General features: G+C 37.5%; 1 protein-coding gene across 2 annotated transcripts in view; it reads right to left on the bottom strand.

Moving 5' to 3' along the window:
• Positions 1-4,524: 4,524 nt before the first annotated feature.
• The window catches only part of LOC122555251 (suppressor of tumorigenicity 14 protein homolog), a 143,029-nt gene continuing 124,509 nt past the window's right edge, over positions 4,525-23,044 (bottom strand). The window contains exons 17-19 of one of the 2 annotated variants that reach the window (XM_043701043.1): positions 18,959-19,230; positions 13,014-13,150; positions 4,525-10,049 (exon numbers count right to left, since the gene is read on the bottom strand). In XM_043701043.1, the coding sequence (XP_043556978.1) occupies positions 9,879-10,049; positions 13,014-13,150; positions 18,959-19,230 (580 nt within the window). In that variant the 3' untranslated portion in view covers positions 4,525-9,878. Of the gene's footprint in view, positions 10,050-13,013; positions 13,151-18,958; positions 19,231-23,044 lie in introns of those variants that run through there. The other variant, XM_043701044.1, reaches the window with a different exon arrangement.

Below are 23,044 nucleotides of genomic sequence, written 5' to 3'. Positions count from 1 at the left end.
CCTTATTACTCTACATTTACCCCTCACTAATGCACCTACCAGGCGTGAGGCCTTCAGATATAAGGAATCCAAGTATGACCTTTGCAAACTCACTAAGACGGCCAAGGACCAATACCGATCCAAACTAGAGACCCAGGCAGACACCCGGCAACAATGGCAAGGACTGAATGACATCACTTTGAGCAGACCTTCGGTGGAGAGATAACACCTATTCCAACAAGTTCTGACGAACCTATCCCAACAGTCACTGCTTCAGAGGTCACATCAGTTTTTACGCGTGTGAATCCAAGGAAAGTGATGGGACCAGACATAGTACCAGGTTGTGCACTTAGAGCATGCGCAGATCAACTGGCACAGGTCTTCTCGGGCATCTTCAACCTCTCCTTGTAGGAGGGCACTGTTCCTGCCTGTTTCAGGAGGGTCAACATCATCCCTGTGCCTGAAAGGCTCATGTCTCAATAACTACCGTCCAGTGGCCCTAACTTTGATGGTCACAAAGTGCTTTGAAAGGCTGGTCATGGCATTAATCAACTCAGGTCTCCTCACTACTCTTGATCCAACAACAATTTACCTATCGGACCAAAAGATCCACGTCAGATGCCATATCACTTGCCCTTCACTCCTCCCTTGAACATCTTGACACCAAGAACAGCTACGTAGGAATCCTATGCATTGACTACAGTTCACCCTTCTACATTATTATCCCCTCGAGACTGATTACTAAACTTAGTGATCTTGGACTAAGCTCTCTCTTAGTCTCTGCAACTGGATCCTCAGTTTCCTGACCCATAGACCCAAATAGATTGGGGACAATATTTCATTGTCACTGACACTCAACTTTGGAGCCCCCCAGGGGTGCATACTCAGCCCCCTACTGTACCCACTGTGTACCCATGACTGTGTTGCCAAGTACCAGACTATTGCCATTTACAAGTTTGCTGATGACACCACCACCGTTGGTTGAATCTCAGATGGCGACGAAACAGATGGGAGGTGGAATACCTGGAAAAATGGTGCACCGAGAACAACCTAGCTCTCAATGCCAGCAAAACCAAGGAACTCATTATTGACTTTCAGCAGAATGTTATTCATGCCCCATACACATTAACAGCACAGACGTGGAAAACAGTGGAGAGTGTCAAGCTCAGGGGAGTGGTTATCCACAACAAGCTTTCTTGGACTCTTCATGTGGACGCACTGGTTACAAAGGCCCAACAACATCTCTTCTTCCTCAGGCAGCTGAGGAAATTTGGCATTTCCTAGCCAATTTTTATAGGTGTGCCATCGAGAGCATTCTATCTGGATGTATCACTACCTGGTATGGCAACGGTACCATTCAAGATTGGAGACAGGGTTACAGAGAGTGCTGAACCTGGCCCAGACAATCACAAAGGCCAGCCTCCCATCTATAGAATCCAACTACCAGGCCCGTTGTCAAGGAAAGGACTCCAGCATCCTTCAAGATCCATCCTACCCTGGCAATGTTTTTCTACAACTTCCACCATCAGGGAAAAGGTACAAAAGCCTGAACACATGCACAAGCCAGTTTTGTAACAGTTTCTACCCTACTGTTGTTGGAATACTGAATGGACTCACAAACTCTTAACATTCACCTGTACCTGTGATTTTGTTTTTGCCGCTGTTCACCTATTATTTACTATCTATGCCACTTAACTATGTGATCTGCCTATGTTGCTCACAAGACAAAGCTTCTCACTGTGCCTTGGTACACATGACAATAAATTCAGTTCAATAACCCATACATCCCTGAACACTATGGGCAATTTAGAATGGCCAATTCACCTAACCTGCACATCTTTGGATTGTGGGAGGAAACCCATGCAGGCACGGGGAGAATGTACAAACTCCACGCAGACAATGACACAAAGCTGGAATCAAACTCAGTTGCCTGGTGCTGTAAGGCAGCAGTGCTAACTACTGAGCCACCATGCTGCCATTATCATAATGGTGAAGTTTTCATGGAACAGTGTAGTGCTCTTACCTTTGGGCCATAAGGTCTGGGTTTAAGTCCCACCTGAGGATGTGATGGCCACATAATTGCTAGACAAGTCCATAAAAAAAGTATAATAGTGGAGTTGTTTCCTACTGAGTAGGTCACTGGGAATGCCTTGCCCTGGTTAAAATGGAATTAGGATCATTTGTGATGTGTTGGGAATCAGGTTTTATATGTTTTTCAATTTATTCCCTCACATCACCACTGAAGACAGGTTAAAATTCTTGCCGTATGTTTTTAATAGATATTTTGGTAGAGAGTGGGGTGATTGTTAATAAATGCATCAGAATGTCAGATTATTGGGTTAATTTGGATGATAAACCAAGCAAGATGGTCTAACTTGTCTTATCTGTAATGTTAATGTGCATAATCTATTAAAAATTGACTCAATGCTAATTTGGTATGGTAAGTCTGGATAATACAACTTAAGAATACAGTTCCATAAATCATTAATAATAATTGCAGAATGTTTTTATAGTTGGCAAATATATAGCATACTTGAACTTAAAGAGTGCTACATTCTTAAATACAGATTGGCATGGAATGACGATTCACATAATTTAGAACTGCTTGTCTCTATGGATAAATTCACTGAACTAAACTATTTTAAAAGTTTGCATTTTGAAATGTGACAGGGTAAACAGGGTTTGCCCAGGACTTCATTGGTATATATTTGTGACCTCTAAGTCTCTGCCAGCATATATTTTTGCCAAATGAACAAATATTTGTCTTTTCTTGTTTTGCCAGCTTGGAATGTCTTTAACTCAGTGATGTAAATAATCAATACAAAGTACAATACTGTTCCCTGAATCTTTTCCACTTCAATATTTTGAAACGTGTTATTGACTTATCTCACTTATTTAACTCACAAAGCCATCCTTAACACATGCACATGTTCTTTAAAGCATCTCTACTCTTGTTTAAGATGTGATTTGTGTATGACCTTTGACCCAATGTTTCACTTGCTTTTAAAAAGTATACTGGATGATCAATGTTAGACTGATTTGATGCTGCTGCTCCTTTAACAAGGTTATGTGGACCTTGACTTTTTTTCAGGAGTTTGTAAAAACACAGGTTACAAAAAGTCTGGGTTTAGATGGGTTTTAGGGCCAATTTGATGGTAGCTAACAGATATGCCTCAGGCAAAAGGCTTTCAAGTTTAAAACAACTTGTGCAATGAAAGGGGAGTGGCCAGTTCTCCCAGCTCAGCTTTTATCTGGTTTGATTTGGCTTTTGGTAGTCTGGCTATTCACTGAAGGCAGTCAGGCAGTTGTAAAGCTGCGGGATCCACAGAAGCAGGTCCAGGCTGATCCTCCTCTCTCTCTGACATCTCTCCTATAAGACCCTGAGTTTGATTTTACCTTTTATGTCAAGGGGTGTTTGTGGGGATTGTTGCAAGTATTTCGAACAGCATTATTAAGTTGGTATGATCTATTGGGTTTTCAGATAGGTTAAATTATTCGGTATTTTGTCCTCTTTTGTTTGTGTTTCATTCGCTAATCTTGTCAATAAATTCTGTTTTGTTTAAAACTATGTGGTTTGACCAACTGCATCCCTCCTGGAATATCTACTGCTTAAAAATTGGCAAAATTAGGATCTGGGCTACTTTCTTGAAATGTTTTGAGGGAGTCTGGCCTGGTCGTTAACATAATGCTGTATTGTGTTAGAACCTTTTTAGATATGTAAATATCTTACAGCTAGTATGCAATTATCAGATACCAAAGATACACAAAAGAAGGAAGCATGTCATTTCCTTGCTGTTAGGCTGACTTTGATATGCTACCTTTTGGGAAGTTAAAATTTAATGAAAAGTTGCTTATGTATCGACCATAAAATGATTTCAAGGGAGGCAACTCAGTTTGCCATGCCCAGGCTGGCCACTTGCAATGCAATTCACCTCGTGTCACTTACCTCGTGTCACTTACATAGTGTGACTTACCTCGTGTCACTTACCCAGTGTCACTTACATAGTGTTGTCCAACTGCACATTTTTTGCTTTTCAGAGGATTATCCAAATCCTTATTTAATGTTATGATTTAACCACTCTCAAACAATGCAGTCCACATCTCAACAACTTATTTAGCAATTAATCTCCAACTGACCCAGGTTTGTGCAAATATAAGCCACATGGAGCAGTCTAATAACAGTGTCAAATTGTAGGCCAAGTGGACCACTTTATCACAGCAACTGAACATTAAAATCTTGCAACAAATTTGTGATTGCTGCCATGTTTTACAGCTTATTTGCTTACGTTCTCTAGAAATTTAAGAATTTCATACATTTCTTTGGATTATCTCCAAATAATCATCAATTATTAGACAGTAAAACTATTTAGGAATTTGGTTATTGATGAATAATAACTAACAGGAATGAAAATATCTTTTAAATTTGAAATAGGATTGATCAGATCTGAGTTGATCTTTAAAAGAACTTTATTACACAACATAATTTTTATGATCTTTGTTCTGAACAAACAAAATTTCTTAAATCAACATATAGAAAATCATATCAATTTATTGTTTGAAGTTTTTTGAAAAAGAAACTTTAGTTCCTCCTGTCACTGTACAATAATTAAACATTTTGCCCTGATTATTATTTTCCATTTAAAAGGGATGTTTCCTTCATTAAATTTTTAACAAATCTATACCCATTTTTCCTATGCTGATGTAAACAATCATAGAAAACATCACTTCTATGTGACTTCTTGTAAGTTACAATTCGATTACATAGATGCTTAATTATGACTTTAAATAAAATCTAGAAGGATGATCATTACCCTTCAATATATCTATAATTAAAAACAAACCTAGATAAGAACTTGATAAGGTAAGGCAAATCATTTTGTGGATTACTACATTGTGCCATTGCCATTCAAATACATAATTTGCCTCCAGAATCAAAAATCAATCATGTTGACTAAAATCAGATTTGGCATATAGGTTTTGCAATAAACTGTACCCACCCCCACAGCATGTAAATTTTGTGGAATGTCATCACACACAAATACTTACATTAATATATTTCATATTTAAAACTGACAAAAATCCAGCGTTTGCCAGGACTGTTTACAATTCGAAGAGGATACTACAGAGTTTAAATAATGAGTGGACCTAATCAGTTCAACAGTAAGGAGAATAACAAACAGCTATGATAATGATACAATGGAATTGATTTCAGCATGGATCTTCGGGTGACAGGGGATAGATGAATCATGCAGAGCCTGCAGCAAGGCCTTTCCAATTTTAAATTTGAGGTCTTTTAAACATTTCATATTTGTCTCCCACTTAAGATTGTGAGTCAGGGTCAGCTGTCAGAGTCTGGATATCAACAGGAATCCAACCCTGGTAGAAGGCAAATGCTGATTGGGAATAAAAATTGGAGGAACGAGTTTGACAAGCTGACGCAGGTCAGAGATGGAATTACATCAATGGGTTGAGACTTAGATTTTAAATTCTGATCATGTCTACCTCCACAGGACCCTTGGCTGACTTCAAAGTTCATCAAGATAAAGTGACACCAGATACAATTAAAATCAAATTAATCTCATGATAAAATGTTATTAGATGTCTGAGGCCATACACATTATCCAAACTGAAGGTACTTTATATCAATAGATTAAGATTAAGTATTTTTACTACTGTTAAAGGAAAATACCATAAACCTTTTCACCTCCTTTATTTGAAGATAAATTGAATTAATTGGAAAGTGGATGCTGAGCTGAACTCTGCCATCTAATTACTTGCAGAAAATGCCTCAAAATGCTTTCATGTGGAATCTTCCGCTTTGGGATTATTTTTGGTGTGGTCTAACTTTTGACTTGAGGAATAACCAGATTCCAGAATGAAATAATGCAAGAGAGCCTCTAAGATTCTGGCATGTTTCCATTTCATATCACACATGGTTCATCTGAGATGAGATCAAACTCAGAGTAAAAAAAATTCTAAAGGGCCACTTGTATCATCTAAAAATGTTTTGTAACTTTCTAGACTAATTTGAATAAAGCAAGATGTTGGCACTGTACATTTTAAACTCCAAGGAGAAAAGATTTACTTGCAGGAAAGAAAATTTCAAGCTTCATTGATGTAGTGTAAAATACTTAGAGAATAGCTACTGTCTACCTGAAACCCAAACAGTAGATACTACTGTTAGACTGATAACTTAATTACTGAAGCTGTTATTGACTTTCTCAACCAGGTTTGTATTATAGCGCAGCTTTTAAAGAGTGGCTGTAAAGTTCACATCCACACTACACAACAAACTTATTTTTTAAATCTCAAAATTGCTTGATTCTTTCTTTACTCCTATGACAAAACTTCAAAAAGTAAGACAGGTTGCTAGATTGTATGTTCTAGAATGTGGTCACGCCACAGGCAGTGAGACATTGCGATAGAAGATGAATGACCATTTGGAAGATTAAGAAGGGTCATAATTTCAGGAGTGTGTGCCATTCTCAAACCAGTACTCAGCATCAGAGCGTGCTGGGAACATCAAAACTTTGAAGGAGTGCAGACAGATCACAATATCCAACTGGCAATAGACAACACAGAAGGGAACATCAATTGTGCAGAAATGCAAGCGTTATAAGAGATTCCATTGTTAGGGGGAGACAGACAGGTATTTCTGTAACCATCATGGAATCTTGCTTGGCGTGTTGCCTCCCCAGGGGTAAGGTAAAAGACATCTCAGAGAATATGCAGTTTATTATGCAAACGGAAGAGAGTAAACTAGACTTTGTGAAACATGTTTGTACCAATGATAGAGGGAGGACAGATAGCAAGTATTACAGTCAGATTTTCAGGCACTGGATAAATTAAAAAGTGGGACTTGGAAGGTAGTAACCTTTGGATTACTCCCAATCCCACATGCCAATCAAAGTAAAAATAGGAGGACAAGACAAGATAGACTAACTCAAAGCCTATAGCATACTGTAGGAGAAAAGGCTTCAGGCTTCAGGCTTTTGGATCATTGCATTAGTTCTGTGCAGGAGACATCATTTGCAAAAGGAATGGGGTACACATCAGCTGGACTCATGGAAAGGTTCAGAAGTGTGGTGGGGGTGGGGTGGATGTTTAAGCTAAACTGGCAGGGACACAGCATACAGAAGTAAGAGAAGTAGGAGACAGAGAAATAAGAAGCACCAAGTGAGATTGTTTAATTGCATTGGAGAATGAATTTTACTGTATAAGATAGGAATAGACTAAGCAGGACAATGAAGAACAGAAAGAGATTTACAATGCATGTATTCAAACACACAAAATGTGAAGAAGAAGACTATTTAGGAACAAACATAATAGCCATATGGGAATAGGATGTTGTGACAATAAAGGAAACCTGGCTTAAATGTTGGGAGAACTGTATACTTAATATTTCCAAAAAAAAGGATTAAACATAGGGAAGGGAAAACGGGAGCTGGGCTGGCAGATTTAATAGGAAATATTTCTGGCATTTGAAAGACAGGATGGCTTTCAGTGGGCAAAGACAAAATCCATTTTGTTACAATTGAGAAGCAAGGCGGCTACTGGGCCTGCAACTAGTGAGAAAGATAGAATGTTAGATCAATACGGATATCAGTGACATGCAAGTACAGTGCAGTGATATTGAGGTCTTTTGCATATACAGTGTTGACTGGGATAATGTTAGAATAAAGGATCAGAGACAGAGGAATTCCTGAAATTTGTTCAAATGAACTTCCTTATCAGTTATGTTCCAAGTTCCATTGGAAAGGAGGCACTGCTGTATTTGGTGCCACAAAATGAAGTGGGCTAAGTGTCTATAGGGAAGCTCTAGGATAAGTGTGCTCAGTGTATCAAAAAAGATAGGTCAGAAATGGAAAAGTGAAATGGGACAATCTAAAGTAGAATATCTAAACAGGAGGATGACTGACCTCAATGGGATGAGAGGGTATTTAACCAGAGCAGGAAAGAAACAAAGACTGACCAGAAAAATAGTAACGTGATGCATGTGGGTGAATTCTTCAAGTGGGAATTAGGCCAAATACAAGAAGTTGGGAGGGAGAGTGAAGAGGAAAGTAAGACTGGCAAACAGCGAATGAGAGAATAAAACTGCAGTTAACATAAAAGGAACTCAAAGTCTTCCGTCAGCATATCAATAAAAACATGTATTAATAAGGTCCTTTTTAGTGCCTATTAGGGACAAAGACAGTGATATAAACTTGGAGGTATAGGTAGGACGAGAATAACATTTAGTTTTGTATTGATACTTATTAACAAAGAAGATGCTAATAAAATTAGTAAAAGTGGAGATGATAGATGTAATGGACAGGGTGAAAATTGTTAGGGAGGATAGCTGCAAAGGCTGGCTGTGTTTTGAGTGGTTAACTTGCCTGGTCTAGATGTCTTACAACAATATTTGCTAAAGGTAGTGGAGAAGGAGATAGCAGAAAGGCATGCTAAAATCTCTAATCTATTATGGAACGGAAGATTATTCAAGAAAGGATTCAATGTCAATGCTACTAATTACAGGTCAGGCCAGTTTAATATCAGTGGTGGTAAAAATTTAGATATACAATAAACAGGGTAAAGAACAACAGGCACCCTTGGAGAGATTTGACCTGATTAAGGACAGCAAGCATGGATTTACGAAAGGGATGTCATACATGACAAATCCAATTAAATTTTCGATGGTATAACAAAGAACGGTAATGAAGGGAATGCAATAGATGTGGTTGCATGGATTTTTAGGAAAACGTTTGACAAAATGAAATTGAGGCTCACAGAATAGTGTCACCTTAGATCAGTGATTCCCAACCTTTTCAGTATCAAGGCACACAGGCTGCATAATATAGCAGGTTTCCTTTCTCTTATACATGTGCAGTGATGAATGTCATTCGAGGTTTCGGAGGAGATTGGAAGCAAGGAATGAAAATTTGTCATGCCACGAAAGTTAAATATCACTGGGTTAGATATTTAAAAAGTTAGCTTTTTTGATTAACTATGGACATTAGAATTCAGAGTAAAATTTCAAAATTTGTTGATAACACTGAACTTGGAGCAAACAGTGAGGCCGAGACCACTGACTGCAAAAGGATATACAGAATGGAAGTGACAACTAGCAAATAGAATTTAATACAGAATGAAATAAGATGGTGTCTTTTGGAAGAAATGTTTTCTCCACACTTTAAGAAGGATATGAAGGTCCTCAAGGGAACGCATAGAAGATTTCCCAGAAGGTTGCCAGGGATGAGGGAATGTCAACACAAAGTTAAGTTTGAAAAGCTGGGAATGTTTTCCTGGTAGAAAGGAGATTGAGGGGTGATTTGATGGGGATTATGGCAGGTTTAGGTAAGGTAGACAATTCATATTAACTGATTGTTCTAAGTTTAGGGAACACAGATTGAAGGCTTTGACAAAAGATGTAGAACGATGTAGCGAGGAAGATTGTTTTGTTTTACACAGCAAATGATAATGACCAGGAACTGACGGCTATGGTGGGGTGTAAACAAAGATATAAAATAAATGATTTCAAAAGAAACTGGATAATCACATGACAGATGTTAAGTTATAAGGACTACAGAGATAAAACAAGAGTAAGAATTAGTCAGTTGTTCTAAAAAGAACAACCAATAGACTCAGTACACTAAATGTGCTCATTCTGTATCACAATGTCTCTATGACATTTGGTGGAGTATTACTGGAGCAATAAAAAGGTGGAATAATGGCCATGTTTAACTTGATTTCATCCAATCATGATATCTACAAACTCTTTCGAGCCAGATAACTAATGCAGAAGGTAGAATTATAATTAAACATTTGGGTACTTCACTGGTGTAGCAACATGAGCATTACAGCAGGAACCACCACTTGGATTAAATTTAAATCTTGTTTTCAGCATGTAATAATTTTGCTCAATTGCTGCTGATTCCCATGTTTCTCTGAATCCAGTCTTGAAACTTTGTGATTCTCGTGTAAACTCCAGGGTGCCCATATCGACCACATCCTTGTCCCCAGCTCACAATTCCTGCCAGAAACCACTTTCCTGATGGTTCCTCACAAGCCAGTGGTCCTCCAGAATCACCCTGGAGAGAATATGAACAGTAGCACAAATATATTCATCAAACCAAAGTTTATCATTCCTTTGTCATAATTATTCAAGAATGCTTTCTAAAACATAGATCGTCTTCATTATATTGTTTCTCGACTGTTTAAAAATTAAATTTAATCAGTAAAAGAATTACAATAAAAATGATTTTAAAATTCGCTTAGTTTTTTAAATTCAATATTCTAAGCAATCAGGAAGGATCAGGTCACACTAAAATGTTAATGAGTCTTTCTTGACTGATTTGTGTTTATCAGCACTCAGAAAAAAATTGTGTTTGTTTTAAATTGTCACTTCAGTCTTATTTTCATACATCAGCCATGCTAACATGTGGTACGTTCTAATTATCAACCAATGTTGGCTTATGGTTGGGGTAGTTTGCAGCCAACAATTCTCCATTGTATGTGGAGTCTAAGGGCTCAACTAACTATCAGTGGTAAAATATAGGCCACTGTAGAGTCTTAACAAAAAGAGGAATGTGCACACCATTACAAGATATAGTTTACTGTATGAAAGCAATACGTATAATTAACATTAACTAGCTGGACATAATTACAACCTTCTGGAGTCAGGTATGTCATGGCTGTTTCCATTGGGAACTCATGCAAGATTGACTGTTTCTTGATTCAAAGACTATAGGCCATCATCAGGTTGGGTGGAGATGATACAACTTCAATATTAATTCTTTCAGAATCTTTTATTTTAGACAATAGATTTTTGTAAAAATAAATATATAAGTAGTGTGCAGTGTAGCTGATATAAATAAAGTTGACTCTCTTTTCATGAGTAACAGTATAACAGTGTCCCTTCCAATTAACTATTCTTTGTGTATGAGCAGATACTGTGTCTTTCGCAGCAGGAACCCCCAGAACATAATCAGGAGGAGGGATAACTATCTGACTTTTGAATTGCTGAGGTAAATCATATTTTATTAAAGTTTTTGGACTCATATTTTTGTCTCATATTCACCAGAATGCCAATACAAAGGGAATACAACTTTTGTATAGTTTAAGACGAGAGTGCTGATTGGTTGGCAAGTCAAGTCTGATTGGTAGAAGCATTGCCATGGCAAATACACCAGCTAATGATGAATGTAAATTAACTTTGTTTAAATTTTAAACTAAGCCGATTGACTCTAATCAAGGCATTGTCTTGAGAAAGTAAACAGAGAATTGTTGTCACCTGTTCTGTTGAGTTAAAATAGGTCTCAACCAGTTAGAGTCTATTTAATAACTAACCAGCACTCTCATACAACATAAATGTTGGTTTTTTTGGATGTAGGTTTACTTGCTGAGCTGGGAGGTTTATTTCCAGATGTTTCGTCACCCTACTAGGCAACATCTTCAGTGGGCCTCAGGCTAAGCAGTATACATGATTCCTGCCTTCTATTTATATGTTTGGGTTTCTTTGAGTTGGTGATGCTATTTCCCATGGTGATGTCATTTCCTGTTCTTTTCCTCGGGGGTAGTACATGGGTTCTAACTCGAAGTGTTTGTTGATAGAGTTCTGGAACTCACAGGAAATGACGTCATCACAGGAAATAACATCACCAACCTAAAGAAACCGAAACAGTAGTGTGACGAAACATCTGGAAATGAACCTCCGAGCTCAGTGAGCAAACCTACATCCAAAACCTCAAACTGAGCTACAAATCTTCTCAAAACCCTTTGGTTTTTTTCCTTGACTTTGGTATTTTGGAAATTGTCCTGATGAATGCAAGATGAAAAGCATTGATGAAGTGACTTTCTTCAGTAATATTTAAGTTAATACCAGTACATGACTATTTGACCCCCATCTTTCCTCAGCTTTGGGCAACAGAAGCGCATTGCAGATCCCCAACAATACCTGAGTTAGTTATTCACAGTTGGCAAAGCAGGGGATTTCTACACAAACCACATATCACATAGCTGTTCCAAATTTACATTAATATCCAAGTTTCTAGAATAATGATTTTATGTTTGTGAGAAGATTTGTAGCTCGGGTGCTCGTTGTTGTGGTTCTGTTCGCTGAGCTGGGACTTTGTGTTGCAGACATTTCGTCCCCTGTCTAGGTGACATCCTCAGTGCTTGGAATTCATGTTTCTTGTCATCTGTGTGTGTGGCTACTAAGGATAGCTGGTCGTGTCGTTTCGTGGCTAGTTGGTTTTCATGGATGCAGATCGTTAGCTGTCTTCCTGTTTGTCCTATGTTTTGTGCAGTGCTTGCATGGGATTTTGTACACTACATTGGTTTTGCTCATGCTGCGTATCGGGTCCATTGTTTTGGTGAGTTGTTGTCTGAGAGTGGCTGTTGGTTTGTGTGCTGTTATGAGTCCTAGTGGTCACAGTAATCTGGCTGTCAGTTAGGAAATGCTCTTAATCTATGGTAGTGTGGTTAGTCCTTTGGGCACAAAACACTACATAGGACAAACAGGAAGACAGCTAACGATCCGCATCCATGAACACCAACTAGCCACGAAACAACACGACCAGCTATCCTTAGTAGCCACACATGCAGATGACAAGCAACATGAATTCGACTGGGACAATACTACCATTATAGGACAAGCCACAGGATAGGCATTTATCCACAGATTCAATCAATAAGCACATCGACCTGGACCCAATATACCGACCACTGCAATGGACAGCTGGAACTGACAACCGGAAGCAGCAGATTCAAACCACTACAAATGGTGGAGGAAAGATCACAGAAGCGCTTCACAGGAGGCTCCCAAGCACTGAGGATGTCACCTAGATAGGGGATGAAATATCTGCAACACAAATTCTCAGCTCGGCGAACAGAATCACAATAATGATTTTAAGGCACTACTACTGGTATAATATTGACTATTTTCTGAGAATCAAAAAACTTTGACGATCAATGTCACTGCACCACAAATCTATGGAAATTACCATTGTTGACTGTGCTAACATCAAATTCAATATAATTATAAATTTTCGTACTTCACAAGCGTCTACTTGTCCAGTAAGATATCCTGCACAAAGCATTCGTGATGACACAATGTTTCCTACAAAGTTATTGCATGTTGTTTGATTAATAATTCTTACTTCACCCTTTTGAAGAACCAAAGGAAGATGACCTGCGAAACAAAAAGCATTTCCTGTTTAGTTGAGAAACCGTTAAAAATTTAGCAATATTGTAAAAAAATGCATTGTTTATTCAGAGCAGAATTCTGCTCATTGTCTGTTGATAAGCAAAACAGATGCTTATAATATTAACAAATAATATTCATATCAATCTCATTCCTCATCACCAGATTGTGACAAAAACTTGATTGGGCAGTTTATTTTTCAATAAAATATAAAACCATGACTGTCCTCATGGATATATACTGTAATTTAAAATATTGCTCTGTGCTACATTTAGATACATGACAAATTTAATCATAAGCATTTTGTTCTCAAAACATAGTTGCAAATGATTTGTAGTCACTATTTTTTGGTTTTAGGATTAGAAGACTTCATTTAAAAAGCTTCTGCCACATCCAATAAATTTATAATTTTCATTAAAACATTGCATATACAGTGCAAATTTGTTTCTCAATTATATTAATTTTTCTATCTTGCTTTACTATCTATTTAGAACAATCTAAATATCAGTCAACTGTAATGATGGAGAGTGGTCATTCGGTTTTTTTTCACAGTGATATGACATCTTTCTTCCCAAACAAAAAGTGATAGCTTATATTTACTTAGCATCTTTTATTCAAGAAAATATCAAAAGGCTTTTCACATGAGGGTTACAAGCAAAATTTGATATCCAGCTGAATAGGGTAATTTAAGGTAAATAAATAAATACGTGATAAATGAGACAGGGTTTCAGAGACAGGTGATAGCTATTGACATATGGATAATGATAGCACTCTTGTCTCTGAATCACAAGAATCTGGACTAAAGTGCCACTATAAGTTTTAAGCACAAAAATCAAGAGTGATGCTCTGGTGCAGTACTGAAGTAGAGCAGCATTGTCAGAAATGCTATCTTTCCAGTGAAATGTTAATCCTAAGTCCCATGTGCCTACACATGTGAATGTTAAAGCTCCCATGACTATTTTACAGAAGAATTATTCCAAGAATCCTGGTCAATATTTATCCCCCAACACCAAACAAAGACACAGAAGCTTGTCATTATTGCATTGCTGGGAGTATTCACAGGTTGGCTTTCTCGTTTCTTCCATTTCAATGCTGAGTACACTTCAAATGTACTTTGTTAGCTGTAAAGGACTTGAGACATCCAGTGGTCTTGGAAAGAACCATATACATATATACTTGTGTACAGGTCGAATTTTGAAGACTTTTTTTAAAAGCTGAAATTAGGGGGTCGACTAATACACAGGCACATTTGAAGGGCTGAAATTCATGCTGCAGTTCAAAATACCATATTATTAGCAAAAGTCAATTTGATCGCACAACTAAAGAAGAAAAACACAATGAATTACTATAAAGATAATTACTGGATAAAAGCAAGACACCAGTACAGAAATTTAACATATCGAAGATTCATTGAAATCCTGCAAAATTACACTTTCAACATCGTTGTGGCCTGGTATAATGGCACACTTAAAATGAAATATTTATTAAATTCTGAATATATAAGTGTCTTGAACTTTCCTGCCAAATCTTCCATTTCCCTCCCATTTACTCGAATACATTATGAACCTCAGCAACATTAACACATTTGTCAACGAATTAAAAATATACTGGTATGTAGCTAATATATCTCATGTTTATTCAAATATAATGGCACAATTAAAATGATTAACCTTTTAACAATATTATCTTTTGGATGTATAATGAATGAATGCAATAAGTACTGATAGACTTAGTACTGGTCTGAATGAGTGAATGAATCAAAACGTGCTGTAGCAAACCAAGTGCAGTCAGTAGAGTTATGAATGAATGAATAGAGATGCAACATAGTTAACAAAGAGCAATGAATAGAGTTACTGGTATGAATGAATTAATGTGATTTAATGTGATATAGTAGGGTCAATTTATAGATGAGATATGTGGAAAATACAAGAACTTTTGGCCAAAAATAAGGCATTTACTTATACATGAGATTGACCTATACATGAGTATATATGGTAAATGAACGTCTTTTTAAGGAATTACTTGAAGGAACAATGGTAGAATGGGTGAAAAGGTACACTGATGGGATTCCAGGGTTTAAGCAGCTGAATATGTATTTATTAACCCAAAGAGTCAGGTAATATTCTGGGGACCCAGGTTCAAATCTCACCATGGCAGATGGTGGAATTTTGATTCAATAAAACATTTGGATTTATGAGCACAAAGTCATTGTTGATGTTCAGGAAAAACCCATCTGGTTCACTAATATCCCTTAGTGAAGGAAATTGTCATTCTTACCTGATTTGGTCTGTGTTTGGCTTCAGACACAGAAATATAGTTGACTGACAACTGTCCTCTCGGTAATTAGGGATGGGTAATAAAAACTGGCCTAGCTGGTGATGCCCTCATCCCATGAATGAATAAAAAAAACTAAAAAAAACTTAGCATTCATGATGAACCAGGCAATATTACAGGCAATCCTGAATTACCAGTTTTAATTAAAAAATATATATTGAGATTTTGTTTCTTGATCATATACTTATGGAATGCCTGAAAAAATTCCAAATATTAGATATACAAGAGAAATTGGCCCCAATATCCAGAGACACTTTTGGAGTACCTTTGGGAAGTACCTAGAAGCAGTCACTCGAAGATAATGTTTGGCAAAATGGGAAAATGTTGGAAGCTGGGGACCGTTCCCAACTTAGTTTGCTACAAAGGCTGTAATTCCATTGAAATTGCAATGTCTGATAAGAACATAAGAGCTAGGAGCAGGAGTACGCCATCTGGTTCTTCAAGTCTGCTCCACTATTCAATAAAATGATGGCTGATCTTTTAGTGGACTCAGGTCCACTTACTTGTCCTCTCACGATATCCCTCAATTGCTTTATTGTTCAAAGAAAATCTGTCTTAGCTTTAAAAACGTTTACTGAAGTAGCGCTAACTACTTCATTAGGCAAGGAATTCCATAGGTTTTCAACCCTTTGGGTGAAGAAGTTCCTTCTTAATTCAGTCCTAAATCTGCTCCCCATAATTTTAAAGCTATGCCCTCTTGTCCTAGTTTCACCTGCCAGTGGAAACATCCTTTCTATTTATATCTTAGCTATTCTATATTTCTACATGTTTCTATAAGATCCACCCTCATTCTTCTGAATTCCAATGAATATAATCCCTGTCTACTCAGTCTCTCCTCATAAGCCAACTCCCTAAACTCCGGAAACAACCTAGTGAACCTCCTCTGCACCCTCTCTAGTGCCAGTACATCCTTTCTCAAGTAAGGAGACCAAAACTGCACGCAGTACTTCAGGTGTGGTCTCACCAGCACCCTATACAGCTGCAACATAACCTCCCTGCTTTTAAACTCAATCCCTTTAGCAGTGAATGACAAAATTCCATTTGCCTTCCTAATTACCTGATATACCTGCAGATCAACCTTCTGGGATTCATGCACAAGGACACGCAGGTCCCTCTGCATAGCAGCTTGCTGCAACCTTTTACTAATTAAAGTAATAATCCTTTTTACTGTTACTCTCACCAAAATGGATTACTTCACATTTATTATCATTGTATTCCAACTGTCAGACCTTTGCCCACTCACATAAAGTATCTACATTCCTCTGCAAAGTTTCACAGTCCTCTGCACACTTTGCTCTGAACCCATCTTAGTGTCATCTGCAAACTTTGACACATCTCCAACTCTAACTTTGTCACCAACTCCAAATCTAACTTTGTCACCAACTCCAAATCATCTATATAAGTTGTGAATAATTGCAGTCCCAACACTGATCCCTGAGGCACAGCATTAGTCACTGATTACCAACCAGAATAGCACTCATTTACCCCACTCTTTGCTTCCTGTTAGTCAACGAATCCCCTATCCATGCTAATACTTTACCTGTAATGCCATGCATCTTTATGTTACGCAACACTCTCTTGTGCAACAGTTTGCCAAAGGTCTTTTGGAAATCTAGGTACACAATATCTACTGGGTCCCCATTGTTCACCATGCTTGTAATGTCTTCATAGAATTCCAAAAGACTAGTTAAGCATGTCCTGCCCTTCATGAATCCATGCTGCACCTGCCAACGGGACAATTTCTATCTAAATGCCTTGTTATTTCTTCCTTGATAATTGATTCAAACATCTTCCCCACTCAGAGGTTAAGCTAACCGGTCTATAATTCCCCATCTTTTGTCTACCTTCCTTTTTAAACAGTGGTGTCACATCTGCTGGTTTCCAATCTCCTGGAACTGCCCCAGAGTCCAGCAAATTTTGGAAATTTACCACAAGTGCACTTACTATTTCTCTCACCATCTCTTTGAGCACCCTGGGATGCATCCCATCAGTGCCAGGAGACTTGTCTATCCATAGCTCCATTAGCTTGCCCAACACTACCTCTTCTGTAATAACGATTGTTTCCAGGTGCTCACCTACCTTCATCTCTTTGTCACTTAACTGGCATGTTATTAGTGTCCTCCACTGTGAAAACCAATACAAAATGCCTGTTCAATGCCTTGGCCATTTCACTATATACTAAAACTAAATGCCCCTTCTCATCCTCTAAAGGACCAATATCCACTTTAGTCACCCTTTTTTGTTTTATATATTTATAGAAACAAGGGAACAGTCCTTTTTGCTGTTTAAAGTATAAGTTGATCACAGAAATTAAATGCAGATGTCAATGAACTGAAGCTGGCTTTCTGATATCCTCTCATATTTGCCAGTTCAAACTACTATCCACACCCAAGCCCACATACTTCTCCAAATTAGAGCTACTCCTCCATTGTGCTGCAATATGACAATAATTCGTCTGAGCACAAAATACATATTATGGGAAATCCAAAGGCTGCAAACATAGAATGATTAAAGAACACTTGGAGACATGCCCCATCATTTATAAATTCTCTGTGAGAGTAATTTTGATAAACTGATTGCATTACCTTTCCAAATTCTATTTTAAAAACTACAATTTAATCTGTCTACACCACTCTCAGGTAATGGATTCCAAATTCTAATAACTTGCTCCATTAATCATTTTTCCTCATGCTTCCTCTGGTTGTTTCACTTTATACCTTCTTGTTCTTGACCTTTCCACCTTTCCTATCTATCTGCCCACATCCATCATGATTTTAAACACCTTGATCAAACTTCTTCTCAATCTTCTATTGTCTAAAAGCACAGCCCCAATTTCTTCATTCTATCCAAAGTCAAAAATCATGCAACACTAGGTTATTCTGGTAACTGGAATCCTCATCCCTAGAACTATTCTCATAAACCTTTTCTACATCCTCTCCAATCACATTTTTTTTTTCAAAATCTATCTACAGAACAAGAATGGCATTACCCACATCAATGCTCTCAATTATCCCATTGACTTATATCTCAATCAAATTAGTCAAATACAATTTGGCCTGAAAAAAAAATCCATGCTGGCTCTTCTTAATTGATCCACATTTGTCTGAATGACTTGATTTAGTACGGAATGGTGATTCCTAAAAGTTTTTCCACCACTGAGGATAAACTGTTTGGCTTCTAACTATCAGTCTATTACCTAATATTGCAGGAATTAATTCTCTAAAGTGTAGCTTTTATTTTAATTATCAGGACTATTACTGTAAGTATTTGTGCATGTCCATGTGTGGCATTTAAATATGCTTGCAATTAATGACTGTGTGATTCTTCAAATTGTATTGGATGATTAACTAAACCAATCGATTTTTAAAATTCATTTCAGCTCTTAATATAATTGTTAACAAAAAAGTATTTCAATCCAATGAAAATAAAGTTAGAAATAGCTTTATGTATAACTAAACTTACCTTCCTCTTGCAGTAAGCCCCAACCAGTAATATAACATTTCCGATTTGCAGGAAACACATGTAATGCTGATGGAAGACACACTGGTTGAATGTAATTATTGTACACCACAGGTTCCGAAAGTTCAAGCAAGGCGATATCATAATCCATTGTGAAATTATTGAATTGCTCATGAATAATCATCCGTTTAATCAGTCGTGTTTCTACAAAGCTTTCCGAAAAAGTTTGGGAATGAAGTCCAATGAATGCTTTCCATAATAATCGATCAGAGTACCTAGCATTAAAAAAAATTTTCTAATTTTAACCACTAAAATAAATTTGTGGGTTAGTACTGAAAAACATGAATAGATGTTTTGCATTTTTATAGACAAATATTGACTTTGTTAGATTATATAAAAATAATTCTGAATATAGTTAAAAGAAACATTCCTACTGACATTGAAATGATCATAATCTAAACTTTCAAAAAATAAATTTATAGGAGATTGAAAATGGAATTATTGAAAGTTTTATTTTTAATTGAAAGATATTGACTTGCTGCTGATCCATTCTGAATATGAAACTCTACACTTACATTGACCTTTCAATGTACAAAAGCAGACTAAGCAGTTTGACAGAGGTAAATTATTGACTAAGTCAAAGGAGGAGAAATTAAAAGGGTAATTAAGTATCTTATAAAAAGCAGGTTTTGAGTGGTGTTTAATAGGAAGGGAAATGCAGAGACAATAAAGTTTTGAGAGGGATTTCTACAGCGTGTGACTCAGAAGACTGGAGCCAAGACTGTAGGTCTCAAGTGAGAGAAGAAGTTGATCCTGCGTCTGTGGATGATATTTTTAAGAAACATCATGCACATGAAGAAGAGGATGCAGCCAAAAGTGAATCAATTTGAGAAGCTTCTGAGGCAATATTTTGGCAGTAAAGACTTTAGAGGAGATACTTAGTTAAGAATGGAACTAAGATAGACAATCTGGCTGAAATAAAAACAAAGTGCTGGAAATATTCAATTGGATCAAAAGAAATAATGTTTTGCGTGGAATATGATTTTTCTTTCAAACTGCAGGAGGGTGAGTGATATGCTAATAAAACAAACAGCAGAAGGGAAGATCTGGGATAGTGTGGAGGGTGGGAAAGATTAAATGATAAAATTGTCATGAACTAAAGACAAATGGTTATATAAAAGAGCAAAACATTTGTTCAGAGAGATGATAAACACCAGAATAGTATTCAGGCCAATTATCCTTTACCAGAACCAGAAAATCAGGCACAGACCAATGGGAATTAAAAGCAAAAGAGAGGATCTGTGATAAGATGGAAAGTCAAAGATTTTTCTCAAAAGGTAGCAAATCTGTGGAATTATTTACCATAGATAGCACAGAGACTGCATCATTAAGTATATTAAACGTTTAGGTAGACAGATTTTTCATCAGGTTAGAAAGGATCTGGAAAAGAGAAAGGAAAGTGAAGTTGAGAATGATCAAATCAGCCATGGTCTCATTGAATGGCAAAGCAGATTCAATGAACTGAATGGCCTATTTCTTTGAGGATATACATCTTATGAAAGACGATAAAATGGGACAAATAAAGAAACAAAAGATAGATCTAGAGGAGTTTTAAACAAAAAAAAGTGAATCAATAGCTGCTGATTTTAAAAGAGGTTATGATCCGAAATTATTGGACGTAGTGTTAAGTTTGGAAGATATTGAAGAGCCGTCACATAGTAACAGTACCCTATGTATTTGTGTGGACTTATGGGGTAATTTGAATCAGAAACAGAATTAGAAGAATTCTTTAATGTCCTTAATAATGAACAATTCTCAAACAAATTTAAAGTCCCAATCCACAAGGAAGAATGAATTTCCTTGACACCACAGATCCTGAAATGCTGGCATTGTGGTGATTTCTATGAACAAACAATAAATAGAAACATAGAACTATCAAATACAGAACCAGGAATAAACCATACAGCGCTTTGAAACTCCTCCATCATTCAATATGATCGTGGCTCATCATCCAACTCAATATCCTGTTTTCACTTTCTACCCAAACCCTTTGATTCCTTTACCTAATTTCAACTTGTAAGGAGTCTTCATGCATGGTATTTAGAATATGTGTGAGTGGTCCGGTTATGAGCATTGTATTTGGTGCCACAACGATGAGTCTCATCTGAATCTGTGACAGCGTTATGAGAGATCAGACTGCAGCTAATTGGTTTGGGGTTCAAGAACATCCTCAAAGCATGAAGGCATTAATAGGAACTTTGAATGTAATAATTATTCCTATTACTTTATTCTCAGAAAGAGCAGCCTAGATGCACAGGTCCTTTAAAGTGGCACTGATTCCAAGTGTAATACAGATGCTGTCAGAGGACTGCATAACTGCTCCTCCCCAGACTTACATTGAGTACCTTTGTTGGTGCCAAGCAGTCAGTCAGGCCTGACTTCCCCTTCAGCTGTTCAGATTCTGCTGTTTATAGTTGGACCTTAGAACAAGAGCTATTCAAGGTTATCTACCAAAGCCAACTTAGGAATCTTCAATGGAAGTTCAATGGCTTTCCACATTCCTTGCTATAGTCGAAAGCAAGGCATCACGTCAGTGCACTAAGAACACTTAAAATAGATACAATTGCTTTCCTAGTGGCAAATTTTAGTTCTTCATTTCCAGCATAAACAATTGTGAGGTGAAGAATGACAAATTAACTTGGTTTAATAAACATATTTTCTTCAAGTTGATTTTGGTCTCTTTGTGTAGCCACACTTATGAAGTTAGATTACTTACAGTGTGGAAACAGGCCCTTCAGCCCAACAAGTCCACACCGACCCGCCACCCACTCCCCTACACCTAATACTACGGACAATTTAGCATGGCTAATTCACCTAACCTGCACATTTTTGGATTGTGGGAGGAAACCGGAGCACACCCATGCAGACACGGGGAGAATGTGCAAACTCCACGCAGAGAGTCGTCTGAGGCAGGAATTGAACCCAGGTCTCTAGTGCTGTGAGGCAGCAGTGCTAACTACTATGCCACCGTGCCACCCACGACGTTAATTGTTAAATGATTGGAGGGACAGTACTCTATAAGAAGGGGAACAGAGGTCTAGCAGCAGGCAGTACTGCTGCTCCTTAATCTTTTGTCTGTATTCTCAGCTTTCTAATCCCCTCATATGATTGATCCCCAAATTTTACTCCTGGTTGTGCGATTCACAATGATAAATCTTAACACTTACTCTAAGCTATGTATTAGAAATCTTGCTTGAAACGTTTAATAGCTACTTCAATTAGAACTCCAGTGTGATATGATTTTCATTGGTTATGCATCAATTTACATGCTCCTGACAGGAGTCATCAACCAGCTATTCAGGGACTGGTCTATCTCTTCAAACCTCCAGGCACTAGCCCAATGGCCTTGGTGGAAGAGACCAGTTACTGAGGACTGACACCCAACGAAGTTATCATGACAATGCTGCCAGAATTCCATGCACGCACCTACAGAAATCATAAAATGGCTGCAACTGACTTGAATACTTAAGAAATAAAATAAAAGGATTTGTACAGGATCACACGGGACCATATTGCTTAGTCACCTCCATTGGGAACATGATAAATTCCGAGTGACCGCTTTCATTTATTGTACACCGCAAACTGAGATAATATTGTATTTCGAGTTTGAAGCCTGGCGCATTGTAGTAGTGTGGATGCTCAAATGCTGATCTCTAATTGTTGGTTGGCCATTCTGGAGAATTGCAGCTGCCTGATGCACTGTGCCTTAGAAAGTTAATATCTGTCTAGGACACCCAGTTACTATACACCCTATGGTGTAAGGATTGCTTTCTCCAGGCTCTTCTTCATCCTTGTCTAGCAGCTTATGCAGCCCTCTACTGCTTTCCATGCTTTTGCTCTTCAAGTTACACCTCTTAAGGCAGATCAAATTGAATACCCATGTTGAAACCATATTGACAAGGCAATGCTCTGACACTTTGCAGGACCTCCTAGAAATTATTTGTTGTAATATGGGAATGCTCGCTCACTTTACTGTATGAGCTGGTGCTCATAATAAAGAGAACGGTGGCAACAACATTCAAGTGTAAG

The sequence above is a fragment of the Chiloscyllium plagiosum genome, chromosome 12 (genome assembly GCF_004010195.1).
Source record: "Chiloscyllium plagiosum isolate BGI_BamShark_2017 chromosome 12, ASM401019v2, whole genome shotgun sequence".
In the NCBI taxonomy this organism is placed as follows: Eukaryota; Metazoa; Chordata; class Chondrichthyes; order Orectolobiformes; family Hemiscylliidae; genus Chiloscyllium; species Chiloscyllium plagiosum.
Note: the sequence above shows the minus strand (reverse complement) of the source record. Positions and strands in the feature narration are given on the sequence as shown.